General features: G+C 35.7%; 1 protein-coding gene across 1 annotated transcript in view; it reads left to right on the forward strand.

The window, feature by feature from the left end:
• The window catches only part of WDR72 (WD repeat domain 72), a 128,197-nt gene that overhangs the window by 56,897 nt on the left and 54,619 nt on the right, over window positions 1–16,681 (forward strand). Inside the window, exons 15-16 of the mRNA XM_055793766.1 lie at window positions 10,558–11,378; window positions 16,344–16,435. Of these exons, the coding sequence (XP_055649741.1) occupies window positions 10,558–11,378; window positions 16,344–16,435 (913 nt within the window). The remainder of the gene's footprint in view (window positions 1–10,557; window positions 11,379–16,343; window positions 16,436–16,681) is intronic.

A 16,681-nucleotide genomic window follows, 5' to 3' on the forward strand; every position in this document is an offset into this window, starting at 1 on the left:
TGGGAGATGGATTCTTAGGAGAATCTGGGCATCTTCAGTAATATGGCCAGAGTTGTTGTAATGACTAATGAAAGTCATGTAAGGCAAGTTCAAAGTAGTTTCTTTAAACTAGTTCATATGGGAGAACTCATCATGAATTGACACCTTTGTTTGGGACTGATTTGTCCAAATGAAGAAGCCTCAGGTCAAGCATAGGTGGCATGTGAGAGCAAACTGGGGTACCACCGCTGACTCCAGGATTTTTACACTTGGTTCTTTATATGTGAGTACTGAGGCTTAGAAAGGGTAAATGAATAAGAAAAAAAGTTCTAAACGCCCCCCTCAAGGGGATCCTCTGTCCTGTGACTACATGAAGTGTCTGAAGGTAAGGAATATGAATGACCTTGGTATAGTAACACCTTTACTCTGTATGATCCTCACCCTATGCATAAGGCCAGCATTGCTTTGGAGAGGGTAGGCCTGACCTGTCTGCCTGCTTTGGGAGGCTATGGATACTTTTAGTGACAGGAGCTGTTCACGTGCTCCCTGAATTCAAAGCTCCAGGAAGCAGGCAGGAATTAGACTCAGGAGTGTGCATATGTGGATTGCTGATAGGAGCTGTTAGTTTAGAAGGTGCATATGCTCTTTACAGGGAGATGAAAGTGTAGCTGGTAATTTACATCCTTTCTCCTATGCAGGTTCTTTTAGTGATGGTGCTTAAGAGCTTTTTTAATTATATACCTGCTGTTTGTAACTATTTTTAACTAAATGCATGTTTGCACATATCCTGGATTGTTCATCCTTTCAGCTGAGCAAGAGTATGAGAGAGCTGTGTATTTGCATCTAACAGCGGGATCATTGTTAGTAAGACTGTTCTGCATTGCGGGTTGAGTTGGGATGATATTAGAATGAAGGACTAAAAAATGTTTTGGGGAGGTATTCCTATGAAACATCCATGACATCCTGTACAGAGATACAGATCATAATTTTACCTCTTGAGAATTTATTCTTCTGAAAACCATGCCAGGCTTTAAAAAAAGAAAAAAGTATCCCATGGTTTTATCCAATTTAAGAGATTTTCAACCCTAAATCTAGTTAAGCCTGTAAAACATTTGTTACTTAAGGTTATGAACTTAACAAGGGAGGTTTGCTGATGTGATTTAGCTCAGACAAAAGACTGTTCAATGTTATTGTTGAACAATAGATTATTTTGCAGTTACAAACACAAAATGTGGTCTTGTGATCACATTTATATCTAATTATTACCAGTTCTTCAAGCATCACCTAGGGAATTTGAAGCTTTCTCCTATGTGGTGTATGGCTAAAATTTTGGTGCAATAATTTAGAGTAAGGGCTTTTACAGAAACTTAGGGGAACTTGAAATGAAGGTCTAAGCCTTCTCCGATGGCTCTGTAGTATCCAAATGTTTCAGTATTCTTCCACAGAATGGTCTGTTTGATCATGTGCTATATACTGCTCTGACTGACTGTCATGGTAAAAGGCTATATTAAATTTTCTTCTTGCTTGTCTTTTAATCATTAAAGTAATTAAATCAGGCTTTCTAAATTCAGAAATGACTTTGTACTAACTAGACATCTAACTTGTAGCAAGTTCTTGGTTTTATCTGTAGAAGCTACAACAAAAAAAAAATGCAATTTCCTAGTAGATAAAGGTGTTGTGTTCACGGTATAAGTTTAAGATGTACTATTTGAAATCTGAGATTTTTGTGGAACTTGCTAACAATATTTTATGCTCATAAACCAGTTTGAAGCCCCAACACAATTTCATTTATCTTTATATTCTAAGCTTTATAGAGTCTGCAAAAGTGTCCATCTGTTCAGCTGAGATTGCTTCAAATAGTGAGTGGTCAGAGAGACTTAGCTGATAAAGGTCAAAGGAGCCTCTTGACCCTGTGATACTTGCCAAAGCAATTGGAGCATAGGGACTGATATACAGTTAGATATAGCTTGCTAACGCGATCTCCACTTTAATTGGTAATGATAGCAGGAATACACAGTAAAGTCATTGCTGAAAGAAAACAAAAAGTATCCAATATAGTAATTTATTACCAGTCAGTGGGTTTCACGCACTAGGTTGTTTTACCCCTGCAGTGGTCAGAGAAAGCAAAAAGGTACTCTAACACTTAACTGAAAATGGATGCCCTGCTGCTATCAGAGATGCATGGTGGTCAAATGATTGCCTGTGCCATTAGCTTGGTAATGTTTTCTCTATTGTAAACTCAGCTCCCCATGTTCTTCCTGTGCATCAGCTGCAGATTGAAGGCTTTCTCGTTTGTCTTCTATTTGTGCTGCCAATCATCAAGCTGCTGTCCACCAAGCACGTTTCAAGGAGGCAATTTTTTTTTTACTACTATCGACTACCATCTTTAGCAACTGAGGGCTCAGAGGATTTAGAAATGAATTTAATGCTTTAATTTACACCGTGCCAGCCATTTTGTGCATTGTTTATGTATTTGTTTTCTGAGACAATTCCAGGTTTCATATTTTGCAAAACTGTCTGAGATGGCACCTGCAAAGATGTACCCAAACCATAATTGTTTTTCTTATGTATGTTATATGTAATGGTACTATTTTTTCTGAGAAGGTTAAAGAGAAAAAATGTCTAAGCAAGTAAAGACATTTACTAAGCTATTCTGTATTTTAAAAAAAGCAAACCCAACCCAACCCAAACCAAACACAGTAACTCTTCCTACCATCAAGGATAAAGCATTGTGGAGAACAGAACAGAGCTGTCATTGGCAATGTAAGTTAATGCTTAAGACCTCTAGGTGTGGTAGCCATGCTTTGGTTAAAACAGTTCTTCCAGATCCATGAAGTCATAATGTAAGAGATGGGATAGGAGTAGCTAAATGACTTTTATAAGCAGCTGTGTGACATGCTTGTTTTCTGTGAGCCTAGAGCCAGGCCAATGATGAGATGTGATTCTGAGAAAAGCTGTGAGCTCTGAACTTCTAGTGATGTCCCAATGACTGGCATGATCAATAAACAGAAGATTCTTAGTCCTCAACACATTTTAATTGGCAAATTCTACTCCTCCACCCTCCTCTTTTCATTTCTGTAACCGAGTGTTTTTTTAAAAAAAAAATCCTATTTATTGCCAATATTATTGATTGCCACCGAGTTAATGAACAGTAATTGATTCAAACATGTAAATACTCTTTAAAGTTTCTATTTTCTTTGTAGTATAATTAAAGGCCAGATTACAGCAAAGACAGATGACAAAAATAAGTGTTAATTTCCTTGAAATAAGCATATTGAAATTGTATTCTCAGACTTCATTGTGATATTTCAGAAACTGTCATATTGAGGAACTTCTTAAAGACTATAAGATGCAGTTATTTTAATGATTCTATATTAGGTTTCGCTTAAAAATTCTTGTTTGAAAGGGTGAAGTACATGTACTTTGTTCATAGGATGTCTTCACTGAATACGCATGAACAGACAGTAGGATGGTGGTATTGTACTGATTAAATTAGCAGATTTCTTTATAGTAAGTAAATTTTGGCAATGAACTAATTTTTCGGAGGAAATCTTTCTTATCTGACAGGCTTTTATCATGTGCTGAAGTGCACTATTGTATTGGGCCTGTGTTAAAACTCATAGTCTAATGACTGTCAAAATAGAAAGGTATGAATCTGCCAAAAAACCTCAGACAAATAAGAGAGAAAATCCCATGCATGCGCACACACACACAAAAAATCAGCAGCATTGCAGCTTCTGTTAATGAAAGAATCTTCCAGTGTCCTTTGATAACACTTCCATTAAGCCACCTTCACCCTCCCTCAAATCTAACTAAAATTTCACCTAAAAGTAAGTTGTTCAATTTTTGTCTTACACTTTCCTGAGCATTAAGTAGTGGATAAAGAAGGGGACAAATCTTTTTTCTAACTTGTGTAGTGTTAACGGATCAAAACACTTTGTCTCACAAGAGAAAGCTCAAAGGAACACAATTAAACCCCTTGAATGCTACGTAGTTTAAAAAATTATTAGAATCAGCAGAATAGCTCACATTTATGCTTTATACAGCATGCTTAATTCTCCAGGCACTGGCAACTTTGGGGTCTATTTTGTGTCACTTTTATCCTGTTATGTTTTGGGATAAAGTGAGAACACAATAGATAAGTAAGGCAAAAAGTCTGTAAGAAAAAATCATGCTTAATGCTGCAGGACTTGTTTTATGTAGAAGTTGATACTACCCATACTGTACGAACTGAGCAATTTCTTTTCAGTGGTATCAAAGTGACATCTAGGTATATTTTGAGTCTGGTTTGCCTTCTGAATATCTACCATGTGATTTTGCCACTTTATTTCCTTTATGTAAAATGGTGTCAAGACCATTCTTGTCAAATCTGTTTTTAGCACAAAACCCACAATACGATGCATCTGGTAAAGAAAGCGGGTGTGTGGAGAAAGTACATACATATGAGGAGCCGAAACAGTATGGGAATCCCTGCGAGCTAATGGAAGTGTGTATTTTAAGTGGAATAGCGTTCCTGGAACAAGTTGTATCCCAGTGGAAAAAGGCCTTTAGGGATGAGAAGGCAACTAAGTAAAATAACACTTGAATTGTACTTCCCATGAAATTTTTATGTGATATGTCTGTCTTAAACCTGTTAAAGATAATGGCATAGGTTGATGTATTTGGGGGCCGCAGTAAGGACAGCCCCCTGCCTTCCCCTTTCCATAGACATGGGTAAATTTTCCCTTCAGTGCTAAGGTGGTTTGGTAAAGATGTGTAAAGGGAGAAGAGGAGAGGGAGAAGAACAGGCTTGTTAGTTGTGGAGCAGCAATGAATTCTATGCCAGAATAAATCAATTAAAGTGAGTCTTCAAAGTCTGTCGCTCCAGCTTTAAGTTTGCTGTCCCATCCTTTAAGAAGAATGTGAAGGTCCTTGAATGCATCCAGAGGAGGGCAACAAAGCTGGGGAAAGGGCTGGAAGGAATGTCCTGGATCTTGCTTTTTCCTGAAGGTAGAAAACTTGTTCAGCTGTGGGTCAGTCAGAGATGATGCACAAGATGTTCGTGAGTCTCAGGGTATAATTTTCGTCTGTAGCCAGACCTCTTGCTGCTTTAAAGTTTGCAGGTGAAGGCCTCCTAGGGAGCCTTATCAAGCAGTGCACATCTGTCCAAGCAATACAAATATTCGAACTTCCAGTTGTTAAGTGGGAATGTTGTCAGCACCCAAATGGCTTTATTTTGAACAAAGGTCTAGCCTTGTTACTAAAGTATTCGGCTTCAAACTGTGATTTGCTAATTAAAAAAACCAGTAGGCTATTTTACTTAGAGATTTGGAAAAGTTTAAATTGAGATCTAATTGATAATTACAGTAACTTCCTGAGATATACTTACTAGTTGTTTTTTTTTGTTAGGGACTAGCCAATATTTTAATGTGCTATTAGATTAATTTTGAGTTAATACATGCATACACAAAAGTGCTTCCTATTTCTTAGTTTCCAGCAAAAGTAAGTAATAAAGCTGTATCATGACAATAAACACCTGGATTTAGCCCTGAGCATGGAAATTTTTACACTTTATGAAAACATGACTTATTACTAAAGTTTTTTTTCTTGACTGACATACACGTCCTTCCCAGTAGCTCCTTGTTAGACTTACCACTAGTGATGCACAAAAAAATAGAGGTAGCACGTTCTACTAGTTTTCAAAATTGAACTACAGCAGAGGACCTTAACATTTATAGCCATTTTAGATTCATACATCTAGACAACACAAAAAGGGCAAAGATCATCTTTTAAAAATCTGGATAAAATGACTGAAGCTGTGAAAAGTCATACAGTTTAACCTCTCTATAATAACTTATTATTAAAGTATTAAAATATATGTTATTATATATAAAATAATATATATAATTATATAAATTAAAATGAATAACTGAAAAAGTCTTCCCACTTTTTCAGCTAATTAATAAAAGTAGATGGAATATTGGTGATCGGGGGGACCTGTTAGTAGAGGGAATCAGAAAGTTGGCCATGTCAGAAACAAAATTTAAAACTAGCAGTGATAAACTCTGATGGATGGCTCTATACTGTCTTTCAAAATGATAATCAAAATATGTAGGTTATGTTCAGTACATCATAGTGTGGTGGTCATTTAATTTACAGAATTGAAGGAAGAATCTGTATTACTAAATTATTTTTGGACGTGATCATTTGAAATTCACTGGGAGAACAGTAAGGCTTGAATGGCCTGATACTTGGATGTATTCCCTTAAGCAGTTCATGTTTGCAAGACAATCCTGTGGTAAGAGTTGTGCAAAAATTGTCAGAAAAAAACCCAAAGGGATCTTTTCATTACTGAAGCCATCGTGTTGGCAACAGGAAGGCCTCAAAGTGGGACTGTGTGGTTCAGAGACAAGTCATGCTTTGCTATTGTTATTAGTCTGGTTTTTGACAAAGAGTTACTAAACCCTTAATGTGTGTACATTTGAAAAGAAAATAAGAATAATGGCAATATTTATCTGAATGTAGTAGGATTTACTGTTGTGAAATACTTCTGGAGAGTCAGAAAAGGCAGAGTACAGAATGTAAATATCTGTTAATCTGCTTTTTAGTAACACTCATCAAATGCTATTCCCAGCTCTAGTTCACGGTTAGTTTTATGGGTTTCCTTCCATTTTCTGTCATCTTCTGTTACAGAGAATAGCTTGTCCATATTTCCTAAATAGTGTTTTATGTCTAAAGCTTTAGATGTCCACCTTCCTTCAATGGAATGAAATGCCTATGGCACAGAGCTAAGATAACTTGGTAGATGCTTCTCGGATCAATGTCAATAAGCTTTCATATTGCCAATAAACATTTATTGTGGCTTCGCACACAGTAGTATCACCAGATGCCTCAACAGATTGACATTGTCACGGTATTCTCCTTTGTTTGGATGGTGATTTTCCTAAAGGTTCCTAAATGTTAATCAACCAAATTTAAATGTATAGAATAGAGAGAATGAAAATATTTCTATTAATGTTAAAGCTAGCTTGTGAATTCCAGTGTTTGCATTTCATGGGGTTCTTTCTATGTATTAGGAAACAGCATAATTAAAGATTAAATTAATCCTAGTGCTTAACTTCAATGTATTATTTTCTAAAAAGGAAAAAGGAAAGGGATAAAAAAAGACCTGAACAAGCAGTTATAATATCTTACTTTTGACTCCCTATGGAGATCTTTAAAAAAGATTATGTATTTAGCGTGCATCCTCATCTGTTGGGAGCATTGTTCTCTAAATAACAGAAAGCCAAATTATGTTGTTATCCAAAATTAAATAGTCAAATAATTTACAGGTTATAGAGAGTAAATTTTTTTCCTTGTGTTATTTGTAACTACAATGGTAACAGTTTAAAAACAGCTAATCCTATAAAGTCATAGTTTGTTACGTAAAAGGAGTTAGGTAAGGGGTGGTCTTGAATGCAGTGTTAACTCATCTTTCTCAAGTTAAAGCCATCTGCTGCCCTGTTTACAAACACTACTTGATGCTTTCTTTTAGGATTCAGCTATTTTCAACAGAAACAGTTCTTTGCTTTAGTGGAATATTTCTAATTATCACAAGAAAAATTAACGTAGTGATCTAGAAAAGTCTATATCACTTGTGATACGAAGCTGGCATAATTGTTTGCAAAAGTATCACTGGGCTGAATAGTTGCTACTTGGTACTATCTGCTTGTACATGCTTGCTTGTAAAGGTGAAATAGCTAAGACTGAACACGGTGCTGAGAGCAGAGGCTTGTGCAGGACAATGAAAACATACGAGTCATAAGCACTTAAAGAAAAGGGCAAAAGCATCAACGAGGAATTTCTCCTCTCTCACGTCTGCTGTTCCCCTAAAGGTAAAAGATACCTTTTTAATAGATACAGCAGGATACTGATATGAGATGTTGTGTCACAATCTCATAACTTTACCATCGGATGATCCTCCCATTACCTTTACGGAATGCTGCTTGCTAGTGCAGCACAGGGGTTCCTGTGAAAGTAAGTAGTTGCTCTTCTGCAAACTCACCTGGAGTCTCTCAGACAAAAAAAAAAATCAGTTTTGTCTTTATGATGGAAATTTATTGGTGTTTTCTTCAAGATTCAATTCTGTCATTTAGTTCAGTTTCTGATATGTTTAAGTTGCATGCAGAATAGGATTTTTGTTTCAAATTATAATTGGATATTTGTCATGGTTTTCCTCCTCAGAACATGAATTCTGAAATACTAGCAGTTTCATAAAAATATCAATGACATCAAAGTCTGCAGAGCAGGAGGTTCGATGAGGTGATGTACAGATATTCCTTCCAGTAAACATTTCTGTGATGTCTGTGATTCTACCTATAAAAAAAAAAAAACCAAAAAAACAAAAACACAAAAAACCCCAAACAATTTTTGAAATTCATAATGGCCAGTCAACATTTACAAAATATTTCACTTTTTTGCTTAAAAGGAATTACTGCTCCAGACTTTATTTTACGTTTTAAAATGAAGCTAAAAACTAAAGTTGAGGAGGAATATAAGTTTTATTGAAAGAAGGTTATCCTTTTAAAATCTGAATATTTGTCATTAACTGTAACTTGTAGCAGTATTATTGCAGACTTTTCCTTGGGCGGTACATAGGTTCAGTCCTTTAATAATAGAAAAAGGAGCAAGGAAGTAGCAAAAGAGGCTGATATGCTACTGTGCCTCCCCTGGTACACTTTTCCTGCTTTCTGAAGCCCACAGAAGCTCTGTTGTAAATTCTGTTACACTGGGTATACACAGGCACGGAAAGTTGTATGGGGAGAAGGACAGCAAGAATATGAAATATTTTTTTTCTTAATTTCCAGATGTGTATTTCTCCTCAGAACTGGATGTTCTGATGTAATGCTGGAAATCCACTCTTGCAAGTGGATCTTAATTGGAATATGGAATCTGAGGTAACTTGCTGCATGTCCTCTCCCTAAGGATTCAGAAATTGGCTGGCATAGGCGGCCAAGACAGAATGTCTGTCCTGAAGTATTCATGGGAAACTAGGAGTGGGGGAAAAGCAAGTATGGCGTGTTTCTCATATAGAGAAATATCTCAAGGACTACAGGGCAGATTTTGGAATTTCCCCCTCTTGACTTTTTCATCCTTAGGCGCTTATTTCTGCCTGCATGTATCCTCCATTCACATGGATTTATATGAATATTTTTCTTTTTGTATTTATTCGTGTTCTCTCCTTTCCACAGGTTCTGCTTAGCAAGTATCTAATCTATAGAGGTTATGTCCTAGTAGAAAAGACTTTCTTATCTTAGTTTATCATCTCAAATATTGCATTCTTTTTGTAGGCTTAGACTATATTCTGTCTAAGATTCTAATGTCCAGGACAGTTTGTTTTTGATGGGCATTTGTGGGGCAAGTTCTTCTGTGATATCTGTATAAGGAGCTGATTTTTAATGTGTCCAAAAACATTCCCCTCAGAAGTTTGTCACAGCATAGTACCAATCCTATGCCAAGGACACTGGCAAAATAAAATTATTTCTGATTCTAAAAGATGAAAGCTTTTCTTCTGCATGGTGATTTATCATTTAACGAATGAAACTACAAGAGTAAAACTGAGTTTAAAAGAAAATTTAAGATTATTTTGACTGTTTCCTCAGGTTGATCAGCTGACACTATTATAGATCATCATCACTGGGTTACTGTTACTGTATTTTAACATGCCAGTTCAAAGTTGTGAGTAACTGTAGCTGTTCTCAGATCTTTTCAGACAGATTTTAGGAAAAACTACTTTCTTTGGGTATTAATTAACAGCAGTAAGCAGATGTGTATTTATACCAGCACAATTAACACTTTAGTATGTGGAACTGAAATGCTCTGCAAATCTTTAAAGCTGTTGAAGTATGGTGAATTCTAGAAAGATCCAGATTGGAAATAGGGTGACATAAGGTGAAATCAGATGTTCACAAACATTGTAGTAGCTCTGTAGCCTTTTTCTTTCAATTATTTTCATCTATGGTAACTAATTTTGTAACTGGAGATGTAATTACTTGTGACTATAATTTATTGTTGCTGATAAAGTATGTGTAACAGCTTAGAATTAAGTAACTTTAAGATAGTTTTGCGTATTTTGAAATGGGAAAAGGCATAGTCCCCATCTCAGGCACATACCAGATTGCTACAAGGCATATAGATTCTCAAGGTTTGCAAGAATTTTGCAGCATCATAGGATTTGTGTTTCCCTAGCTTTATTTTTGAAAAAAAGCTGTATTCTTCAAAACTTTCCTCTAAATATCTTCCAGTTTGAAATGAGACCTAGCAGAAGTAGTACCAGCCTAGAGTTTTAGCAAAGATGTATGCAATCTACAGTGTGGCTGTATAATTGAAGATGTTATAAGGAGCCTGTATTTTAGTGTTTACCGGGCTCTGTGTATCTTAAGCTATTAAAAAAAAAAAAAAAAGCTGAACTTTTTCTTTAGTAAGAAGTGAATATATAATCAAGTTGAAATGAATGGAGTTAATAGGTTTGGTCTGTTCCATAAGCAATTCTATGCTTATATCTTGAAAACTGCAAAACACTATGGATTTTTGTTTAGACACTTCATATTTTTCTTTCAGTTAACTGATACCAGCTGCATCTACCAGCCTTTTACTATTTTACCAGTTAAGACAAAATGGAGCAATGCAAACTTTCATATTCTCTTATTTGATCTGGAAAAACTTGAGGAGCTTCTGCTGTCATCTCAACTCAATGGATTAAAGTCATCGAATTCATTCCACAGCTATGACATTCTAGAAAGAGCCAAAAGTACTACTGAGAAAAGGGCGCTGACGTTAAAAAGAATTAAAACTGCTGGCTCCATATCTCCAGTGGATGGGCAAGTAGATACTGTTAGTTCAAACCAGGTCTGTAGGGATAATAGTGCAGCTAGGCCTTTGGAAGAAAGTGGTGGCATGAAAAGGCAAAAAAAAATGAAGAGTTCAAGAAAGATTAGAATACAGCCATCAACTAACATTGATGTGAATGTCACCACTGATACAGCTAAACTGCTTTTGTCGTGTCTCTTACCGTGGGGTGTAGATAAAGAAATAGACAATCTTTGTGTTAGACGCTTAGATATCTTGATGCTTCAGTGTCCTGTTTCTTTTGGACTTGTGTCAAATGAAAACCACCTATCACTAATGTTGCCAGGATGGAAATGTACTGATTGTTGTGTGGTAGAAGAATGTGCAGTAATCAACTTGTTTTCAAAGAGAGTGCTTGATTTATCAAACAAGTACCTTGCTGCAACTGAAGGACAAACTGGCATGAAGGATGGACCCGAGAATAACGTTTATGGAACAAAGGGATTGGAAACAGTATTCTTCTTATTTAGCAGAATAGCTTTAATCAACAGGATAATTAACATACCTTCAACAATTACAGGTGAAATTGAGAGGTAAGAACCTTTTCATTATGAGTCTTTACTTCCTTTATAGTGGTTAAAAAGTGAAAAATGAGAATCAGACATTTCTCTTAAATACAGACTTTTGCAATGCAGTTTACGTTCTTTCTCTAGGGCTTTTTTCAGAGGATGTTCTTTGAACAAATGAAGACTGGGATAAAGTTAAGTGTTTTTATATTTTTCTATTTAGCAGATTAGAACTGATGCCAGAATGCTTTTTCAACAGAACAAGACCTGAAATTGTCCAGGTTCACACCCTGTTTTTCTGGAGATCACTCTTTTCCTCACAGTTTAAACTAAGTAGAATAATGAAGTCTGTTCAGGCACATTGGGAGGTGTGCATGAAGCACATTTGTGCTGTTTTAACTTCTGCTCTCTGTAAGCAATATAATTCCTTTACCGCGAAATCCTTGGCTTACTGATGATTAAAACATGAGACAAAACAAGTCTGTCCTGGTTATGCTATCTAAAAAGTACAATGCCCCCAGTAATAATGGCAGCTACTGGGAATGAATGCCTCATCAGTCCTTACATTGTGAGAACCATCCCAAATAACATTTATGCTACTCAAAACAAATTTATTGACTAAATGCTTTTTTCAGCATTATAGGAAAAATAGCATGTGCAATGTTACTCGACCAAGCCAAATAGAACATACTAATCAGGCAATGCATATTGTCTACAGACTTTTGTTGTTCAGCAAACCTAGGTTGGTCTGTATTTAGCATTTTAGGGACAATTAACTTCAGTGTTGGTGATGCTATGGCCCTGAGGCAAGAAGGGGAACAAAGAATATTGATCCTGATGCTGCAAATACCTGTGCATCTTCCACAAAGCTCTAAGCATTCAGCATATCTCAAGAGATATGCACAATCCTGCAGGTCAAACACATGTTTCTCAGTTACTTTTACTGCTAATCACATTGCTTACTGGTCCGTATTTGACACAAGCTTTTATATTAAAGGTTGTTTTCAGGATTCCAGCTTGAACATGAAGTCCTTTCGATGCAAGACAGGACTTTATGCTTGCATTGTGTCTTACAGTACTCTGTTGGAAAGACACTGTGTAATTGAAGTTAGTCATCATACCAGTATTGAACTTTTTTCCCAGACATACACATCCTGCTTTTGGAATATATCTCCCATAAAGTTATAAGTATTAAAGTTGTTGCAAGAAAAAATGCACATTTTTTTTTTTAAACTGTACTACAAATTTTTATTCAGGAAATGTAAAGCCATAAAAGCTAGCATCTCTTGTAGAACTATATATTTTTTTTTGCAAAAGATGGGAAAAAATTGCCATAAATTTTCATCACAAAAAGGCTATGAATTTTATTCAAAGACTCTGAAATGTTTTATTTGGGATTATGCCATGTTTTGGTTTAGATTGCCTTTTTTTCCAGAGCTGAAGACTATACTTATTTATAGATGTCTTGTAGCTAAGTTTTAGTTTGATGCCATTTGTGATGTTTTAACATGGGCTGCTGCCTCCTAATGGCCTCATTTGGATAAAAGCAGTTGAGCTGTATTGGTTCTCTTCTTGAATCTTTTTGTTTGTTTATGGGGTTTGGTGTTTTTTTTTTGTTGTGGGTTTTAGTTTTGCTTTTTTTCCCAGAGCTCCATAGTTTCCTCTTGAGTTCTTAAGCAGCCACTGCTAGCGCTATGGGTCTGTGCAGAGACAGCACACAGTTCTTTTTCCTGCACACACTTGCCTGCTTCTGAGGGTGTACTTTCTTCATCCTGCATCTCTTACACATTCAGAAAATAAACAGACAAATAGCTGCAATTTTTATGTTATTGAAGGTTAAATTGTTCTTTCATAGGGAACTTGATCAGAACTAGACTGTATTTGCTGTGTTTTATCAACACAGACTTCAGGTTTTAGTCACCTGGACATTTTCCTCTCTGCTGCACTGGACAGGACATGGTTTTTTTTCTCATTATGGCTCTGTCCCGTAATAGCACAGAGTTTATCTTTTCCCCTACCCTCCAAGAACTGTTTCAGAACTTCAGACATGTCAGTCATAATTAACTTTATTTTTTTCCCAATAAATAAAGGTAAGAGCAGTTGAGATATGTGAACAATTTTGTGCTGTTTTCTAACCTCTGTAAAACTGCATATGTCCCTCTGCAGTCAAGAACCATCATTTTCACATAGAATCAAAGTTGTGTGAGCAGAAACAACAAGCCAGCATTACTGTGTTAGCATTAGTGGGAGAAGTGGATTAAAGCCATGGGAAAGAATTTCAGTGCTTCAGACACTTAAAAAAATAAAATACTGATCTTTTTATTACGTGATGTTTAGTACGTGTTGTACTTTCACGTGATAATATCATCGTGTCTGAGTATTAAGGCACGGTTTTGCTATCTGAAATTGCTATCTGAATGTATCCATACTTTCTGTATTGCCTCAAAACCAGTTATGTGTATGCAAAGTTATCTCCCTCTCTCCACCTAGGGAAAAAGCTCAGTTTCCTGTGAAATTCCCTGTACTTCTTCCCCAGTAATAAGCGTAGCATGAATAGGACTTGACCTGTTTGCCGCTATCTTAGGATTCAGCCATTTCACCTCTTCCTTTTGCAAGTAATTGGGGTCAGAATCAACTGTCGTGATCTGTGTTTATTCATTAACTCTTTTAATATGATTTATATATCTTTTTCACCACTTATTCTTTATTCAGGCTTTTCTTTCTTATGATGAGCTGTTAAAATAATGTACTTCTGCCTAATTAAAAGTTTGGAAGAAACCAAACAAATGTTTTGTCTGGTTTGCCTTCTAAATGAACAGTATGTAGCCAGATGTCTTGGGGCAGTTGGTTTAGCTAAAACTACTGCATGCTCAAGGAAAAAAACTATGTATTGAATTCTAATTCATCAGAGCATTCATGGAAGGAGTTAGTAAGACAGGTTTCACAGCTGGTAAGTGTCCTAGTCTCCTAAGTATTACTGCAGTACAGATAGCTCTTACTAATTCAGGTACTAATATGAAAGAGAAAATGCATTCTGATCTCCTCTCAGTAGCTTATTTGTCAGCAAAGCCATGAATGTTTCTCCATTTTGTGAAAGCTTACTTTCTATTAGTACAGTGGTACAAACTCCAAAGCTTTTAAACTTTTTAAATTTAAAACAGGAGAAAGAATATCTGAACAGATTATCCAGTGACTACAACACTTGCTTAATATGTATGGGGCTGACGTTCATAGTTCTGCCTACTTCGTTGGAGAATGGGCAGTGGCACAGTGTCTAGCTACTGGTTTAATAATTTTGCAGTTCCAGCTTTCTTCTGTTAATGCTGGCCCACTTTGCATGCAGCAATGAAATATTCATTGGGCTGTAAAGACAATCATTTTAGTGTCAGTCAGCTATGGCCTTGATCTGAGGAATGTGATGGTAAAGTTTAAATTGCTGCTCTTTGGCATATCCAATGATTTTGCTGTTACAAGAGAGTGAAAGGAATTTCTTTATTGTTAAATAAAATATATACATCAAATATGGAGAGTCAGAACTGGAAAAATGCATTTGTTCAATTCATAGACTATTGGGTATTTTTGGATGAGTCTAATATTCTCATTTTGGGCAGAAATTCTGTCTTTGTCACTATATATATTGTTCTACTTAAACCATGGGTTTGACAGATCATCATTTCCCAATGAAAAATATTTGATTGAAAAACTCTTGACTAGTTGCTATCACAAGTTTTCAGCTCATGGTTTGGTAACTCAGTAAGTTTCAGGTTATAGTATTTCTGTGAACTATTAGCTATTTGATTGGATAAATAGACTCTGGAATGTGAAAACAGTGAACAGCGAATTACATTCTTGCAGCACACCTTATCAAACCAGTACTACTCTGTTTTTTCTGGGTTGTTTGTTTCTTTTTAAAGAAAGAAAAATCAATATTTTTTAACATAATTTGAACATCTCAACAAAAACATGTTCATAATCCAAAAAAAAAATCAAGTATGAAAAACATGGCTTTGGAAAAACTTGGACCTGAGTCTTTAAGCGGTTGTTTGTAAATGTGTTTGTACATCTGCTGAGGTTTTCACAACTTGACCCAGACTGTGAAAATCAAGGAACCTGCAGTAAAATGTGTCAGATTATAAAGTGGGACAGAAACAGGAAGAAGCTAGTAAGAAAAGATCTTCAAAGAATTTGTTTTCTCCTGCCATTTGAGATTTGGATCTGTAACTTAGAGCTCTCAAGCTGTAAGCTTTCAGAGATTTAGTATTGCAAGGCTTTTGAATGTTGTTACTTACTGTTGTTTGTAGTGAATTTGAAAGGTGAAATATATTATTTTTAAATGACAACTAAATATAGTCTGTTCAGGGTCACTACAGGAATGTATTTAAAAGAAACAGTTTAAACTAGTGGACGGGTTTGGAGAGGTTTTTCACTTCCTTTCCCCTCTATCCATATCTTTTTATCTTCAAGGGTTAGGTTGCCGAGTTCATCCATGACAAAGTACTGAAAAGCAGTAGATACACACACTAACTAGCCTCCTAAATTATAACAGTCTACTGAAATCCCAAGTATTGCAATAATAATCTAAATTATTTACCACCATGGAATAATGGAAGCCTATAAAATAAAGCTGCGAGTTTCCCTTGAACTTTTTTCCAACATAATAGAAAACACAGCAAAAGTCCTTTGTGAAAATGTTTTGATTCAGTTCTTCGTCTGTGTCTTTGTTTCTTTAATACAACGTAAAAGTAAACTATAGTAAGTTTTGAGCCAAATGTAAAGTCCCTGCATATAGATGGTACTTTTCAGTATTTGTGTACCTATGAATGTTTCAATACCAAGTTGTGGGCAAAAGAATGCAAGTGACTTTTGAAGAGAAGCTAAATTGTAGTTGATAGCAATTGATAGTAGAGTACCTACCTTAAAAAAACCTACCTTAAGACATAAGATTTTTGTAAGTACGTTCAGATTTTGTTTAATAATTTCATATCCTTTTAGTCCACAGAAACCAGAACCTCTATATGACAAGTGGCGAAATGTAGAAGCAGGAACACCTTCATTTCCCAGTTTTTATGGCGAGTTATCAAGCAGTAAGTATATGGAGGAGTGGCAATATTAGCTTCTAAATATTATTTTTTGCATGCTAAAATGCATCATTTAATTTCAGTAATGAAAAAAAAAATCCCTATATTCTCTAGCTTTGAGCAGGTCCACTTTGCAAATACAGAATCTGGATTATTCTGTTGTTTTCTTTTGTGAATATCACAAAAGCATGTAAACAAAATGTTGATTATTACATAACACTGAAATCAAGGATATTTTTTCTGTGACAGCAA

Source organism: Falco peregrinus, chromosome 1, assembly GCF_023634155.1.
Source record: "Falco peregrinus isolate bFalPer1 chromosome 1, bFalPer1.pri, whole genome shotgun sequence".
In the NCBI taxonomy this organism is placed as follows: Eukaryota; Metazoa; Chordata; class Aves; order Falconiformes; family Falconidae; genus Falco; species Falco peregrinus.